The 11,420-nt window shown below is 50.1% G+C and overlaps 1 protein-coding gene and 1 long non-coding RNA gene across 3 annotated transcripts in view; one reads left to right on the forward strand and one right to left on the reverse strand.

Annotated features, from left to right (window-relative positions):
• LOC689316 (hypothetical protein) overlaps positions 1-654 on the reverse strand; it is a 63,942-nt gene extending 63,288 nt beyond the window's left edge. For both annotated transcript variants that reach the window (NR_144439.1, NR_144438.1), the window contains exon 1: positions 568-654. This is a non-coding gene — a long non-coding RNA (hypothetical protein LOC689316). The remainder of the gene's footprint in view (positions 1-567) is intronic.
• Positions 655-3,173: 2,519 nt separating this feature from the next.
• Positions 3,174-10,946, forward strand: Nutm2f (NUT family member 2F). The gene is made up of 7 exons (NM_001419755.1): positions 3,174-3,323; positions 5,206-5,917; positions 6,873-7,001; positions 8,182-8,309; positions 8,719-9,014; positions 9,379-9,495; positions 9,915-10,946. Exons 1-7 carry the CDS (start codon positions 3,266-3,268, stop codon positions 10,680-10,682), a joined length of 2,208 nt encoding a protein of 735 aa, NP_001406684.1. The 5' UTR covers positions 3,174-3,265; the 3' UTR covers positions 10,683-10,946.
• The last annotated feature ends 474 nt before the right edge of the window (positions 10,947-11,420 follow it).

Below are 11,420 nucleotides of genomic sequence, written 5' to 3' on the forward strand. Positions count from 1 at the left end.
GGATTGCAACCCCAAGGGGATGGGAACTCCACGGAAAGACCAACAGAATCAACTAACCTAGACCTCTGGAGCTCTCAACTGAACCACCAACCAAAGAACATACATGGACTAGGCCTAGGCCTCACTGCACATATGTAGCAGATATGTAGCTTGGTCTTCACGTGGGTCCCGAAAAACTGGGGAGGGGCTGTCCCCAAAGCAGTTCGCCTGTCCGTGGGATATGTTCTTCTAGCTAGGTTGCCTTGTCTGACCTCAGTGGGAGAAAATGCGCCTAGCCTCAAGGCACTTGGTAAAATAACTGATTTTAAAGGGGGAAGAACAAGAAAAATACCATCCGCACCCAACACACATATCAAAAGCCAGGCACCCTACGGAATGATGGAAAGAAACCCTGGTCTGAGCACTTGCCAATTCCAGTGGTGTAAGAACTCTGAGCGTCAGGATGGCCTCAGGAGGGTACTGAAGTCACTCGAGGCCACACTGCCTGCAAGACACAAGGAACTGACAGCCAGAAGCAGCCACAATGCTGATTGCATGCTCAGGAAGTTAGGCCTGAGTTTCCGTTACCTCTTTCTCTATAACGGACTCTGGACGCCGCCATATTCAGCAAACGTTAAGAGGCGTCCTCCATACTCGCGCTGGCGTGCTCGCTCCAGCGTCCTCCATGCTCGCGCTGGCGTGCTCGCGCTGGCGTGCTCGCGCTGGCGTGCTCGCGCTGGCGTGCTCGCGCTGGCGTGCTCGCGCTGGCGTGCTCGCGCTGGCGTGCTCGCGCTGGCGTGCTCGCGCTGGCGTGCTCGCGCTGGCGTGCTCGCGCTGGCGTGCTCGCGCCCTTGTTTATTTATCTGTCTGAGCGGGTGGACACAACGGATGGATGCTGGGAAACAGGGATGGGGCGGGGGTAGTGGGGAGGAGCTCGCGCTAGAACTCCAATAGCATGCACAAAGAGGAGCTCTCAGGTGAAGCGTAGAGCTTTGCGGGGAGAGGAAAGAACACATCGCCGCCGTCCCCCTCCCCAGCCCTGCCTCCTCAATGAACCTGTGCCAGCCAACCCTCCTTAAAACCAGGGATTACAAACCCTCCACCCATGCACCTAGTGTCCTCACCGAACACTGTTGAAGAGATATGACTCCTTCTGGACCCAACACTTTGGATGACATTTGTCTCCTTTGCATCTTTTTTTTTTTTTTTTTTTTCTTTTTTTCGGAGCTGGGGACCGAACCCAGGGCCTTGCACTTGTTAGGCAAGCACTCTACCACTGAGCTAAATCCTCAACCCCTCCTTTGCATCTTTTAAAGTTCCTCTCCCATACTTTTTGAAAACTCCATTAAGAAACAATGGGGGTTTGGGGGATTCAGACCCAGGAGACTCTTGAGACATGCTTTATCCAGACTCTGCCTCTAGGGTCCCTCCTACAACATCCACTGGGTTAAGACCTGCCAATAAATGTTGGTTCACAAATGTTTCCAGTAAAATTTGACATAATATTTTTAATTGAGACTTGATAGTCTGGGTCCCTCTAAACCTCCCTTTCTTTCCCAAACCTGTGGGACAGCTACCAGGGAAGCAGCGAGGCTTGCACTTAGCCGCTTCCAGGATCGTCCCCACTGGGACCATTTCCTAGCAACCCTCTTGTCACAATACAAAATGAGACTGCTGTCCCCCAGCATTCGGCACTGATCAAATGAGATACACAATATTAAAATAGGAACCAGACAAGCTTTTTTTTTTAAGGGTGCCACAAATGTCCCCCACACAGAAGAGCCCCTGCTCCTTCAGTCATGACTCTGTATCATCAGAAAATACCACAAATCAAACACATATTTAACTTGCCAAGCCTCCAAGGACAGTTAGCACGGTCCACCTTACTCGTGTTCAGAACAGACATTATCCTGTAATGGAGTAAAATCATCTAATGCAAAGTTCTTTATGATGGAGTACTGAATAGCTCATGCTACTGAAAACTTGCAGTTGGTGTCTTTGCATCAGATAAGTCTCAAAGACTCCTGATATGCAAAATGCAAACAACTCACTGAGGTTACCCTGGGCCCCCTGCGCCACCCAACATGCATTGTGATAGCATTTTCAGTCCATGCAAACGTAATTTGTTTGTGAATGCCTTTTGCTTTAGCATCCTAACATTAACTATTTGTCAGGTAAATTCTATTAAGTCAGAGATAGTCTTTTCCTGCAACCAGGAAACGTGATTTTAAGGATACCAGCAAATTACAAAAAAACCAGGAAGATGGTAGCCTACGGTTGGTGAATCCAGTGTCATGATGGAGCTAGGAATAAGGTGGGCACATGCACACAGGAATCTGTATTGGGCATGGTAGATGGAATGCTGACTTTGTCAAATGTACACAGGGAGTGGGGTTTGTACGCTTGGAAAAGCAGGGCACTAAGAATGCCAAGCCCCTTCACCTTGGAGTGGGAGAATTTATTTCCTCTTCTGTCTCTCACATTTAACCCTATTCCCATTGAGAGTCTCGGGAGGGCCAATTTGTCACCAAAGCCTACGAATTCATTTTGTCATAGTGACTAGATTTTTAATTCTGTTGTCAAAGATGTTTGCACTAATAGGACTCAGTATCACTGAGCCAGAGAGAAGTGATGTCAGCATTGAGTCCTGTAGGCTACACACCGAGTAATGCCTTCACGAGCTAGGACTTCTAGCAAAAGGAGATGGTAACAGAGGCTATCGTGGGCAGGGTACAGCCGTCCTAGCACCGCACTGATTGGACACAGAAAGAGGACTCTGTAAAGAATGGTACGCTCATGGCAAGAAGAGCCATTGGATCTCCCAACATCAACTTTTCAAATATGCTGTACTCCTCTACTACTGAAACCCTTAATGTCTGTCTGAATATATGTTGTAATTTGTTCAGAGTAAATGGAACATTACAAGAAATATTCAAGAGCCTACCCTCTGTCGAAGGGATGGAGAACCCAGGATGAAGGGGGTCAAACGAGGTCTATGGAGGAGGAATGAGAGAAGAGGCATGAGGCAAACCCCAAACATGTGCAGGTATCTCCGACAAGGGTGCATCGTTTGACTTGACCCCAAGGTTCTCGTGCACCTGCCACAACCCCTCACGGAATGTTCCCCCAGTCCTGTTCTACTTCCTGCCCCACCCCCACTCTAGAATGCTGTATGCCACATTCCGGAGCTGTTTACTTTCAAACTTTTCTCAGCTGTGGCTGACTCTCTTGAGTGTCTGCCACACGTTGGTGACTCTTGGGTGTGATTTATCTGAATTGTCTCGACATGGACCTGAGCAGACAGGCGTGGTTACTGTCCAAGCCTATAGGAATAGCTTCAGAAGGTAAGGCTGGAGTGTCAGGGTATGGGGGGTCTAACAGCCTGACAGAGGCAATTTAAACTCGATACTCCCAATGACTGACTGGACTAAGGAGTGGGGGGACAGAGCTCTGGACTTCTACAAGGACGTCTCACCTTGGAGACTGATGAAAGAGCGGGTGATGCAACTATGTTGCCATAGGAAGTCCGCTGATGAGAAGACTTGGACTAGTTCTTCCTGTATGGCAGGCAGGTCTCCTGAACACAGTTCGTATGTGTTTGGGATGGGTCACTGTGGTGGTCCAGAGAAGGAAGGTTCTTAGGCAACAACTGATCTCTGGGTCACTTCTCTTGACTGCTGGAACTTGCTCAATGAAATTGTGGGTTCCAGGAATTTTAACTGAGCCATCCTAGACCTGAGAAGGACCGTTGAGACAAATGGCAAGATGGAGACCAGCTGCATGGGGCCCTCTCTATAGAAGTAGAGGCTACTCCATCAACTGGCAGTCTGGGGTTCCACCTTCCCACCCAGGGAAGGTTTCTCGCTTATCGGGTGGTTAACGTCTTTGATTCTACAGAGGCAGAATTGTTAGAGGACATCAACTAGGGAAGATGTTGGTGCTTGTTCCGAATCTTTAGACTGTTTTAAAATATCAATTTAGAGGTGTTGTCTTGGCACTATCTCTACAGTCCCCTTAGCCCATCGTTTCATTGTGACAGGACGCCTCTCTTCCCTGACACTGCTTTGGCAAGCGAATGGGATGCGGAGTGCTGTTGGTTTTAGTGGGTTCTGAGGTGGCTGGTTTCCTTTGCCAGAGGCTTGAGGGAGAGCCATTTCTACATGTTCTACAGTTACTGTTAAGCAGACCTAGAATGTGTGTCCTGGTCATCATGCGCAGAATCTTTGGGCTTGTCTCTTTGATGTGGTCCTCCTGAGTTCCTGCTGAACAGCCATAACTTAAGATATCTGCATCTTGCTTGGCATCGGGCTCATGACTGTATCCCCAAGTCATTCCTTCATTTAGGTGGGAGCTCATAAGATTTCATGGCCAAATTGTGACAATGTCAGTAGCTGTGATAAACCCCAGAAACCTCCTGGTGTCCCCTCCATTCATCACTCCATTGCGGCCTCCCACAGCCACTGCAGGGATGGCAAGGACAGGCTTTGGAGAGATGGCTTACACACTGGTGCTGTGGGAACAGCTCCCATCCATGGTGGGGACCAGTAATTGTCAGTGTGGGGCTGTTGAACCTATCCCTTTACTGTTTCCTGTGGGCATATTAGGAGCGGGAGCCGCAGCATGGGTAGGGGTTGCTACGGGATCCCCTCTAGGATTCCAGAGTACTGGCTTGGAGGACCTCTCGGTGTTGCTTTTGGATTGTTGCGCTGGATTAGAAAGGGAGGGAACTTTGAGGGTGTGAAAGGGACACTCAGAAGGAGCCGAGGTCAAATTATTTGAAACCTGCTGCCCTCGCAGAGACCCTTCCAGAAACTGGCCCTCCTTGATGGTGCCTTGCCTCCCGTGAGCATCAGCACTGAGACAGTGGGGAGGGAGACACAAACTGATCCATTTCTGGGTAGAGAACTAGAACACTGTTGAGCTTTCTGCCAGAGATTCCTGAAAGGGACTCTCAGAGGTGGGGAAAGCTGGTGTGTGTGTGGGGGGGGCTCCTCTCCACAGACAGCCCAGTGATCTGGGAATCTTGGTGACTGTGGAGGAAGGTCCCTGCTGTGACAATGCTCAGGCAGATGACTCCCGCAGGGGATTTACTCAGGGACAGCTGCAGACTGTATAGTTTCCTCTTCCCGGTGACTCTCCCTCAGTTTCCACTGAATTATCAGGATCAGAGAGCCACCCTCCTGTGCGATTTCCCTCATCCTCCCACTCTCTCCTTTATCTCCACAGCATCTTCACTGGGACAGAACATGACTGTCAACGCTGGTGCCACCATGTCTACATTTGCAACCTTGCCTGTTCTCCCCCCTGCCCCCCAACCAGCACCCCAGTTATTTTGGGAGCCCCCAGCACCCCTCATGACTGCGGGCATCTCTCCCAGGAATCCTCTAGTCCTGTCTGCCTTGCCTGGGATGTCGTTGGTGGCAGAAGATGGGAGCACTGCCCTGAATGCAGCTGTTCCCCTGAACATCGTACCGCTTGGAACACTGGGCAGGCCCGTCCAGCCTGTGCATAATGCCAACATTGTTCTCACTCAGGTGCCTCTCAACTACAATATTCCTGGGGCCCAAGGTGTGGGTATGGGGTACTCAACTCCACTCTTCATGGCAACACCTGCTGCAAACACCTTCATTAATACACGAATTGCTTCGGCTGTCCAGCCCCAAGAGGGAACATGGGTCCTGGGACCTCGCCCTCCCACCACACAGCAAGTTGTCCAGCTAGTTCCTGTCAGGTCTCCAGTGACCTCAGCACCACCTCCGAAAGGAGCATATGGAGAGAGTGTCCCAGCCAACATCCAAGCCAGAAACTCCCCAGAAAATTACTTGTCCAAGCCAGACAGTGTCTATGGGAACTTCCGACGCTGGCAGCATATCAAGACACTCGTCCAGAGGCACTTGCCCCAGACACCTGATGTGGCGGCTTTCTCCTGCTTCCTCATGTGAGTGTGATCTGTAACCGGAAGGTCCTCCTGGGGCTCCAGCACCGTGAGTGTGAGGTAGACAAGGAAGGTGCTGAAGTTGATGGGGCCACTTTAGAGAGACACAGTCTGAGGAGCAGCTATGTCACACCCTGGATCCCGAAGTCCTGGGATCGAGGGTTTGGACATAGGAATTTGATTCCATTGGGTAATTCTTCTCCTTAACTTTTTTATCTTCAAGCATGAATTGGAGGGTTTGGGGCCCACAGCACATCACAGTGGGGGTGGGGAAGAGCACACCTGGATGTGTGTCCCCCACCTCATTGTTCTGGGGAATTCCCCTTAGGCCAGAAAGGCACTGGACCTGCACTGGGGAAATCATTGGGGCCGTTGCTCCATTTTAATCTTCAGCAAGCATTCGCGCCATTGCCCCAGGTAACCCTAGGTTCCAGATCTTTCTGGGGCATTTTGCCAGCCAATTCAGCTACATGACCAGGTAGACTAGATGACTGAAACCACAGACACTATATTCTCATGGTTCTGGACACTAGAGACCCAGGCAGGACCTAGAAGACCCAGCTCTGGTGAAGGGTCCATGGCTGACTCACTGGACCAAAAGAAAACTTCAGAGTTTCTTCTCCCTTCCTGGAATAGCACTCTCCTATCCTGGGAGCCCCACATCATGACCTACACCTAGCTATCACCAAGGTCCCATTTGTAGTGACTTTTACTTTTATTCTGTTGTCCATACTTTCATGTTGCGATCCTAAACCCCATTCATTTTCCCCTACATGGTGATACATGGAGAATTCACATGGCAACTAGAGAAACAGGCATATATCTTTGTGTTGATCTTTGCTGGGGCTCCTGGAGGCTAACACTACACTGGTACAAAGACATAGATGTGTCTGGGCTGAGCCTGCTGGGGCTGGGGTATAAGCCGATCATTAGATTGAATGGTCCTAATGAATTACAGTCCAGTGCTTCGGTCCCTGGCCCGGAGGAAGCCCACCATGAATGTGGAGGAAGGCCTGTGGAGGGGGCTGCAGGAATGGCAGTGTACAAGCAACTATGACCGGATGATCTTCTTTGAGATGGCAGAAAAGTGAGTCAGGGTATCTTAAAGGAGGGCACATGGGGAGCTGTTTAGATGTAGATGGGTCTTGTGAGTCAGGCATCTTGAAGAGGGTGTGTGTTGGGGGACTCTGCTCAGCTAGAGCTGGGTCTGGTGAGCTCATTACCCACACCTTGCCAGGAGGGTAATCTTGCTGTTCAGAGGGCTGTTCTCACTTCCGATAGTGCTGGGTTTTCTGCTCCATGGTCCCAGCAGCTTCTGATCTCATTGGTCATGAGTATCTATCCCTGCTTTTTTGTTGAGGGTCAGGGTGGGAGAAGTGACCCATTCCAGCCCCAGGACACTGAAATATTGTTGTCTCCAAGTGCTCTCCCATATGAGTTCAAGACATAGCACCTCTTGCAACATCTCCCTTCACAGATCTTTAGAGAAGACTGTTTTGGATCACCCTAGGCCATTGCAGTTACCCTGCACATAGGGTCTCCTCTCCTCTAGCACTGTGGGATGTGCAAAGGCCACATGCTTCACAAGTCTTAATGCCATCTACCTGACAATTAAACCATCTTTTCACAGTAAAGACTGCTATGCCAGCTAACAGTTAAGTCACTTCTCTTTTTGGCAGTAGAGACCACTGTGTCTCAAGAGAGTTGCTTCAGTTGATCCTAATGTATCATACTGGGTGAGACTCAAGAGAGCGCACAGGAGATGGATGGCTCTTAAACACTCTGAGAACACGTCTCTGCTCTTTTTGCCTTTGCACCGTGTGCGACGCCCTCATGCACACAGCTCTCAGAAGGAGGCAGTTACACCTCTCAGTTTCCCTTCTGCTTTCTCCCGACATCTCCTGGGCCCTTGTCTCCCAGGCTATCCTAGCTTGCCCAGTCTCCGCTCTCGCATCTCTGCAGCTGGTCCGAGATTCCTGATATATTCCATCAGTTATATCTGTGGCCATCTTGGCAACTGGCTCTTCTGTGTGGCTCTAGGCAAGGTCAAGATGGGACTTAAGGAGGAGTCTCATGTAAGCCCTGCTTGTGACACCTCAAACATGTTTGATTCCCTGCAAGGATCAAGGGATGTAGGGTCCCTCAGAACTGTGGTTATGTCCCAAGGTCAGCAACTTCATGTGTCTGTACCAGACTATGTCAAGACCCTGTGCACATTACCACCATAGTAATCTCCCATGCTGGGCCATGGCCTCCTTCATCCCTAGGTTCACAGAATTTGAGAATGCAGAAGAAATGGAGAACTCAATGAGAAACATCCAGTACCAAGTTCTTGCAACCGCACCAAGGCAAGATCCTCCAAGGCTCCCAGCTCCCAAGGCGGTTAAGGAACCAGGTAGGGTTCACATATATTTAGATTCTATACAGAGGCCAAATTAGTAAAAATAGACTTTTGTCCCACACATAGGCTTCTTCCTTCAGGATGGGGTATTTGCTATGTAGCCTGGGGTTCCTTGCAGCCCTTGGTTTTGAACTGGGTAATCATTGAACTGGCTTCTCTGCCTTCATCTCACCAAGCATCCAAACACCGTGTGATCAGAACCTGGGCACTGAAATATTGGTGGCTCTAAATATTCACTTGTTGCATACCACCTCTTGCAACATCCCCTCTCACAGAGTTTTAGAGACAACTGTTTTGGCTTGCCCTAGGCTATTTTAGTTCCCCTGAACTATATGTCCTGCATGATTTGTCTGAGGTGTCAGTGGTCTCTGTCCATGTAGCATCATGCTTTCCTGTCTCCTAGAATGTACCTCTATGAAGACTGTCCCCAGGACCGATTCTGCCCATCTCCCAGAGTTCAGACACCAGCAGTTACGAAAGGCCAAAACACCCACGGAAATTCCACCAGAAGCCGTGCAGGAGTACATGGATATCATGGACTGGCTGGAGGGGTTTCCTCAGCCATTCGCAGGAGACCCCAAGGAAAAGGAGGAAGATGAGAACAGTGGGACAGAGCAGGAAGGAGATGACTTATACTCAGACGCGGGACTCCTGAGCTACATTGATGAGCTATGCTCACAGAAACGGTTTGTTGAGCAGGTGAGCTACATCTGGAGCCCTAGGGTGGGCCAGATTCTGAGTTTGGCATCCTAGCCCTTGTTAATGAGCCTGCTCTCCCTTCTGCCTCTGCCTCTATCTCTTCCCCCAAACACACACACACACACACACACACACACACACACACACACTCTCTCTCTCTCTCTCTCTCTCTCTCTGTGTGCGTGTGTGTGCGTGTGTGTGCGTGTGTGTGTGTGCATGTGTGTGTGTGTGTGTGTGTGTGTGTGTGTGTGTGTGAATGTTGGTTACCATCATGACTTGTCAACAGCATTGGGCAAGATAGAGGTCCTCTTGGCTTGGAGGTTCCCTGCCCCTGGCACTCAAGCTCTTTTACTTATGTTTATAGGTAGAGGCCATAATAAACCCCCAGTTTGTGGCAGAAATTCTATCTGCCAAACCAGAAATGGACATCCTGGCTCTAACCAAGGAGCTGGAGCATGAGGAAGAACTCACGATTGACCAGGTATACAGGGAAGGTGAATGCCAGAGACATGGGGAAGGAGCAATAGGTTAAGAAGAGGCCACCAGACACCATGTATATAAGATATAGAGAGACACTAGGTAAACTGGACGGGGCAGGAAGGACCCCGAATGGAATGGGACACTGAGACACAGCAGGTGAACAGAGAGAAGACCATGTTCATAAGACCATGTGACCTTAACTCACCCTGACCTATGGGAAGTCAAGTCATCCTGCCTCGGGCTTCACCCAGAAGGGGACGCAGGCAGCGTGACATGCACAGTTGTAAGGAACAAAGCATGTCAGCCCATCTCTGACACTCAGATAGTTGATTATTCCCTTGGCTAACTCCACCCCAGTGCTTTGCCCTCTCTGGTCCTTCCAGCCTGTGGTGGGTCTTACATACCCGTTTCCTCCTGCAGCTGATAGAGAAGCACTGCCTGGCTTTGAAGAAGAAAGGAGTTGAGAGAGCAGCTCTGAATCCTGGTGACCCTCAGAATCCTGCCAACGCTTCTGTACTGCCTGCCTGCCAAGGTGCACAGAGAGATGACTGTGGTGCCCAGAAAGGAGCCAGTACACAGACTGCTTCCTCACGAATGGCTTCCTTAGACCAGCAGTGTCTTGGAGGCACCAATACAGAACTATGGGGGCCTAAGCCTGCTACTCTCCACCCCAGTAATCAAAGTTCACCATCACTGGTAGACAATGGATCCACTGGTTTTCCCTGTGGCAGAGGAGCACATAACCAAAGCCCAGGATCCAGATGCGCGGGGATCCTCAGAGGAACTTCTGCTACGGAGGACCCTCAAGGGCCACTGGGCAAAACCATTGAGGACAAGGAGGAACTCCATAGCCTGTCTTTCCTCCTGTCCTCCCAGTACAGGCTAGTGCCCTGGAGACTATCTCCCCAAATGTGCCCCTATGCAGATCTCCCCGACTCTGCTAGTATCCCCAAACCATGCCCAAAGATGAGGGGCCCTAGCCCTGATCCATGTCCAATTGTCAAGTCAAAGAAGCGAGCAGTCTTTGGAGGCTTGGTTCCTACGGCTAAGAAGCCTAACTTAGAACCTGGTTTTGGGGTGTCTGAAGAGCCACTCTCAGCTCTGGAGCTGGTTCACCTCTCACAGACTCAGAAGAGGAATCACGAGACACTAGGTACCCGTAAAAGGAAAAGGAAGAAGAGGCATTAAGCCTCCTGTGTGATGTCCCCTCCAAGTGGACAGAGGTTTCACCCTTCCTCTATCCCAAAACCCCAGAGTGAGGAAAAAAAACCAACAAAACAAAACAGCTCTTCCTCACTCAGGACTGATCCAGCTGCTGCCAAGGGACTCTAGAAGGTCAAAGGCCTTGGAAATAAACACAGGGATGAGGGGTGGGGCAAGGGTTGGGAGTATGATATCACTTTAGGATTAATAAGTTTCCAAGTTACAGTAAATAAAGGTAGCATCATGGAAAACAGTGTTAGAGCTGTCACTTTGATTCTGACACCCCTGCCGCCACATGGAGTAAGAGGTTGAAGGGAAGGCCTAGAGAGGCAATGCTCTAGGGTGCTCTAGATTTACTCACTGATCTAGGGAGAACGTAGACTGACAGCTCCTGGAATCCCACCCTGACCCTCTCACAAAGTCTGTCTGGTTACAGGTACTACTTAGAACATGCTATTATTACCTGTGTCCTCAAAAACCTGTGACTAGGGAGATGTTTTCCAGCCTTCAGCCCTAAGGACCATTACCCAGTTTCTAGAGTTAGCCTGGAGATTGAAGTTCTCTTAGGGAGCTTTTTCTGCTCCCCTAAAGACTAGGGTGGCCAGACTAATCCAGGCCTCAGTGAGCCAGGGACCTCTTGAGTGAGTGGTTTGAGGAACAGGCCTGGCATTTAGAGGAAGGGACCAATAGTCATCTGGGGGGGGGGGTTCGGTTGACAACTTT

Source organism: Rattus norvegicus, chromosome 17 (genome assembly GCF_036323735.1).
Source record: "Rattus norvegicus strain BN/NHsdMcwi chromosome 17, GRCr8, whole genome shotgun sequence".
In the NCBI taxonomy this organism is placed as follows: domain Eukaryota; kingdom Metazoa; phylum Chordata; class Mammalia; order Rodentia; family Muridae; genus Rattus; species Rattus norvegicus.